This window comes from Physeter macrocephalus, chromosome 14 (assembly GCF_002837175.3).
Source record: "Physeter macrocephalus isolate SW-GA chromosome 14, ASM283717v5, whole genome shotgun sequence".
Classification (NCBI taxonomy): Eukaryota; Metazoa; Chordata; class Mammalia; order Artiodactyla; family Physeteridae; genus Physeter; species Physeter macrocephalus.
In genome coordinates, this window is record NC_041227.1 from 87,581,601 (window position 1) to 87,587,428 (window position 5,828).

The following is a 5,828-nucleotide window of genomic DNA, read 5'->3' on the forward strand; positions in this document are numbered from 1 at the left end:
ATTTAAAATTAAATCATTCAATTCAATGTAGAAAGAGTAATTTTCTATACGTGATTTTCAAGAAAATAATTATACTCTAAAAATGCTTTATATATATGTAATTCATAAATTACTGTTCATTCCCTTTACAACAAATATAAAATAAAATAAAAATGCTTTAAAGATATGCATTTTTTTATCAAAGAAACAGGGAAAATGAAACCATACAACCAGTAGGTAACACGCTGGCAGCATAATGGTCTTAAATAAATAAATAAATAAATATTTAAAATTAAATCATTCAATTCAATGTAGAAAGAGTAATTTTCTATACGTGATTTTCAAGAAAATAATTATACTCTAAAAATGCTTTATATATATGTAATTCATAAATTACTGTTCATTCCCTTTACAACAAATATAAAATAAAATAAAAATGCTTTAAAGATATGCATTTTTTTATCAAAGAAACAGGGAAAATGAAACCATACAACCAGTAGGTAACACGCTGGCAGCATAATGGTCTCTTTTCACAGAGTTAAGACATTTATCGTTTGCCCTTTTTAATAAACCCCCAACATTTTACTGCTTGCCTTTTACTGCTCCCCTTTTCACTTTCCCCGTCAGTACGTGTAGCTATTAGGAACCCTTTCCCAAGCACAGCGGGCAGAACAAGTGCTGGAATCAGATCTCTGGGTTTACACCCCAGATCCCCCACTTGGGAGCCGTGTGACCTTTGGCAGCTGACATCCTTTTTGTGCCTCAGTTTTCTGTAAAATGGGCACAGCAAGAGTAGCCACCTCGCCGGGCTGTTGGGAAGGTCAGGTGAGTTCGTGCTTGTACAATGCCAGCACACAGCACACGTTCAACAAACACAGAGGCTATTCTCGCCAGACTGTCTTCATCCTTTACCTCAAGATGTGTGTCCAGTTCTTACAATACTCTGGTAGCAGAAGACACAGTCCCATTACATTTAAGAGCATAATCAGCTAATCCTGGCCACTCCAAGAGACTCATTACAGAGTCTTCTGGGACAGGTATGTATTAAGTGATGACAAAATCACTTATTTTTGTCTATTTGGAGTTTTCAGTTCTGTGGCTGGAGGAGGCAGGGCTGAGGAGACACAGGGTGCACCTTTCTGTTGAGAGTCTAAAAAGGTAGTCATGTTTGGGAACTATTAGTTAGCTCGTGAAAGCACACAGTAGATGAGTTGTCTTTCAACTCCTGGTAGAAGGAAGAGTAAAATGGCTGGGGGTCCAGATGTGGCAAATTTGCAGAGGCTTTATGAAGGCCATGAACACCTTCGCTTGAGATTAGCTTAGGTGATTTTCTATTAAGTAGATGACATCCTTAGTGGTTAATAAAAAAAGAACATGGATGATATATATGTGCATGTGTGTGTGTGGCCATGACTCATTCCTTGACTTGGGTCCAGATAATGGCCTTTTGGAGGGCAAAGCCCTTCCCTTCTGGGGTTGGTCAAGAGGCTGATCAAAAAATAACAATCTGGGGCCTCCCTGGTGGCGCAGTGGTTGAGAATCCGCCTGCCAATGCAGGGGACACGGGTTCGAGCCCTGGTCCAGGAAGATCCCACATGCCGCGGAGCAACTGGGCCCGTGAGCCACAACTACTGAGCCTGCGCGCCTGGAGCCTGTGCTCCGCAACAAGAGAGGCCGCGACAGTGAGAGGCCCGCGCACCGCGATGAAGAGTAGCCCCCGCTTGCCCCAACTAGAGAAAGCCCTCGCACAGAAACAAAGACCCAACACACCCCAAAATAAATAAATAAATAATTTTTTAAAAAAATAACAATCTGTAAACAACAAGGTCCTACTGTATAGCACAGGGAACTATATTCAATATCCAGTAATAAACCATAATGAAAAAGAATATAAAAAAGAATATACATGTATAACTGAATCACTTTACTGTACAGCAGACACTAACATGACACTGTAAATCAACTATACTTCAATAAATTAAATTTTTTAAAAGACATAACGATATGGTTCTTTCAGGAAACAGAAAGCCTGATGGATGCCGAGGAACGGTGCGAGGGGTTCATGAAAAGCAAGATTCAGCTGGAGGCCAAAGTGAAGGAGCTAAACGAGAGGCTGGAAGAGGAGGGGGGCATGAATTCTGAACTGGTTGCCAAGAAGAGGAACCTGGAAGATAAATGCTCCTCCCTCAAAAGAGACACTGACGACCTGGAGCTGACCCTGACCAAGGTGGAGAAGGAGAAGCACGTCACCGAGAACAAGGTGAGCGCACCCAGCCTCTGCCAGGAGCAGACAGGCGGGGAAGGAGCCCGTTCACCCAACGTTGTCCAGAAGTGAGAGGGGAGCCAGTGCACGGGCAGTTACATCCCAGACAGTCCGCCTCTGCCCTGTTCTCGACCCCATGGGCTCTTCCCCCGCTCCGGCTGCCTGCCTGGTTGCACCACAAACTTCTAGCCCTAACTCTTCCTTCGCAAGCCAAGAGATGCTTCAGGAGAAGCATGTGGCACAGGGGGAGCCGACAAATGTGCCTACAGGGCCAGGCAGATGATGAGGGAAGCAGGTGGTGAAGAAGGCAGAAAGCTGGACCACACCAGGGATTGGCAGGGAGGTTAGAGGCACGGGGACCCTCGAGCATTACTGGTAGAGTGTAGACTGATGCAGCCTTCGGGAACGCCATCTGGAAATTCTTAGTCGAATTAAGAATCCACACATCTGGACTTCCCTGGTGGTGCAGTGGTTACGAATCCATCTGCCAATACAGGGGACACGGGTTCAAGCCCTGGTCCGGGAAGATCCCACACGCCGCGGAGCAACTAAGCCCGTGCGCCACAACGACTGAGCCTGCACTCTACAGCCCGCGAGCCACAACTACTGAGCCCGCATGCCACAACTACTGTGCCCCTGTGCCTAGAGCCCGTGCTCCGCAACAAAGAGAAGCCACCGCAATGAGGAGCCCGTGCACCACAACAAAGAGTAGCCCCCACTCACCGCAACTAGACAAAGCCCGCGCGCAGCAACGAAGACCCGACGCAGCCAAAAATAAATAAATAAATAAATTTATTAAAAAAAAAAAAAAAAAAAAAAGAATCCACACATCCTTCAAGCCAGTGATTCTGCTCCTGGGTATACAGACCAGGGAATTCTTCTGCCAGGCCCACGAGGGGACATGTATGAGGATGTTCGTGGCAGTGTGGCTTGTCGTGGGGGGTGCTGGAGGCAAGATCGGGGTCCACCCGGGAGGGATGGAGAGGTGCGGGGCAGAGGACGCACGGCAGGGTGCACTACACAGCCATCAGGGCAACAAGATGGATGTAAAAGAGGACAAAGGAAGAAAAAGAAATATACAGCATGGTACCATTTATGTAGACTCAAATCACACGCACACAAAATAACATACACTTTACAAAAATAAATGAAAAACACAATCTGTGATTCACATCGTAATGGTTGCCAGTGAGACAGAGGCAAGGATGAGGTTGGCCAGCTGTGAGATGACCCGCATCAGTGTGGGAAAGACAACCGGGCGTCGATAGGGAGGTGATAGGGAGGGGTGGGGACTGCGGCGAACTGGAGGGCACTTGCCCTGCCCCCAGGTGGCAGCCAGGGCCCAGCGCCAGCCAGCTGGTGCCCGGTGGCAATGTGAGTGCAGCACTGCCAGAGCCTCCAATTTTCCTTGAGAAACCAGACATCCCAGATTTTATGTGCAATCTCATGTTTTTTCAACTTTGATTCAAAGGTTGTAAACTACTATGTGGCCAGATTCGGCCCATAGGTCAGGAATTACCAACCTCTGATCTGGCAGAGTGTCATACATGGAAAAAAGTTCAATTTAACGCCTTAAAATCTCTACGGTTGGTGCCGTGGTCCTGCTTCCTGACACACAGGACTCCTGCTCTGGATTTTCCTGCACAGCACCTCATGTGTGTCCTTCCCCTTCCTGCCTCATTCTAAACCCCGGGTCAGCTAATAAACAAATCCCCATGGACGTACTGCGATGAATATAGACTGTTGTGTTCCTTCCAGAGGCGGCATATTTGCATTTATCAGTGTCCTTCCTTGTACCATACAACACCCTCTAAAGGAATCAGCCTTAAGGGGAGGGTTTGAGGCTCTGTGATAGGCCAGTGAGGATTGAAAAAACCCAGAGGCTGCCAGTTTCAGGAAGATGCAGCCAACACAGTGATCACCTGCTGGGGAGGCAAAGAAGCAGTAGCCAGAAAACAAAAAAGTCAAAGAAAAGGAAAAGAAAAAATCAATAGCCTTTGCCGGAAGCTTCTGGTTTAATTGTTTGAACTTTCAATTGGTGTTGATATTCTCTTAGGTAAAGAATCTTTCCGAAGAAATGACAGCGCTTGAAGAAAACATTTCCAAACTGACCAAAGAGAAGAAATCTCTGCAGGAAGCCCATCAGCAAACACTGGATGATCTTCAGGTTGAAGAAGACAAAGTCAGCGGTCTCACCAAAATAGAAGTCAGGCTGGAGCAGCAAGCAGACGACGTGAGGATATTTTATTACTACGCCTGATTACTTGTGGAAGCGCAGGCAAGATGGGGTGTACACCCGACACAGGGGTTGAGGGTTCCGACTCTAGAGCCAGAATCCCCGAGTTCAGATCTCAGCCCATTCCAAATGAATCTGGAATGCTGAGTGAGCCACTCAACTCATGAAGCCTCAGTCCCCACCTTGTGAAATGGAGATACAATGAGCTCAGCTCTACCTCGGAGGGTTTGCGTGGAAAGCTCTGCCTCGGAGGGTATGCGGGGAAAGCTCAGCACGTAGAGGGTGTTCAGTAAAATGGTGGCTGCTAGTACCGTCATCACCACCATGATCCTCCCCATCACTAGCGACCACTTGTAGGGCTTTGGGTTCCGAAAGCTCCAGTCCTGTTCTAACTTTGTTAAAAGTGAGTTCCATTGGTGGCCACAAAAAGTACCATTTCCCCCCTCATCACGTTACATTTTTGTTCTTGATATAAGAGCCAGGATTGAAGTTTCCCGGTTTCACGCCCAACCGTGGCTAGAACGCTTCCAGATCGCTGTTAACTGTCCTGAGGCCAGAGCAGGTGTGCTCCTCCCCAGCACCTTCCCTTCCCCCGACACACACACATTCTTTGCCTAAGTCTCCCCACAGTTGCATGGTGTAGGTAGGGGAGAGGAGTGACGGTGTGTAATCTAGACCTTCACAGGCACAGCTGGTGCACTGCCCACCCATAACAGCCCCACTTGTTCCTGTCTGGGCGACGGCATGTGCCCACTGGGCACCGTGTTTCCACCGGGAACATGGCCCGGAACAGGCCCAGTGGGCATCGGCTGAAAGAGGCACCAGGAGGCCTCCGAGGGAGCCAGCCTTTGCTGGAGGAGAGAAGATTGGGGGGGGGGGTGCAGGGGGAGCGTGCTCGCTCCTGGGGCCAGAGGCGTGCGGTCACACCTGTGGGAGCCCAGGGAGGCTGCCCTGGCTGAAAGGTGAGCTCATTTCCCAGCGGCAACTCAACCGCCCACGTCTTCCCAGCTTGAGGGCTGCTTAGAGCAGGAGAAGAAACTGCCGGCCGACCCGGAGCGAGAGAAGAGGAAGCTGGAAGGAGACCTGAAGATGCGCCGGGAGTCCCTCATGGATCTAGAAAAGTAGCTCTTTCATTTTCATCCCTGTGTTTGAGCCCCAAAGCCAGCTTCCGCCTTTAAAAGGCTCATGTTTCAGGTTATTTTAAATATGTATACATATCTATTTGCAGGAAGGAGTTGGAAATCAGTCAGTTACAGACCAAAGTTGATGACAAACAAGTTCACAGTCTGCAGTTACAGAAGAAGATGAAAGAACTGCAGGTAAAGTGTCAACACCTTCCCCACCAGGGAA

General features: G+C 48.0%; 1 protein-coding gene across 1 annotated transcript; it reads left to right on the forward strand.

The window, feature by feature from the left end:
- Positions 1-2,011: 2,011 nt before the first annotated feature.
- On the forward strand, positions 2,012-5,603 carry LOC129392719 (myosin-13-like). The gene is made up of 3 exons (XM_055089774.1): positions 2,012-2,239; positions 4,299-4,475; positions 5,487-5,603. Exons 1-3 carry the CDS (start codon positions 2,012-2,014, stop codon positions 5,601-5,603), a joined length of 522 nt encoding a protein of 173 aa, XP_054945749.1.
- The last annotated feature ends 225 nt before the right edge of the window (positions 5,604-5,828 follow it).

What these genes read in the sequence shown, in the direction of transcription:
- LOC129392719 (XM_055089774.1), top strand. Translation starts at nt 2,012, where the DNA reads ATGGATGCCGAGGAACGGTGCGAGGGGTTCATGAAAAGCAAGATTCAG. An exon ending in AGCACGTCACCGAGAACAAG is followed by an intron (nt 2,240 to 4,298) that starts GTGAGCGCACCC and finishes ATATTCTCTTAG; the next exon opens with GTAAAGAATCTTTCCGAAGA. An exon ending in TGGAGCAGCAAGCAGACGAC is followed by an intron (nt 4,476 to 5,486) that starts GTGAGGATATTT and finishes ACGTCTTCCCAG; the next exon opens with CTTGAGGGCTGCTTAGAGCA.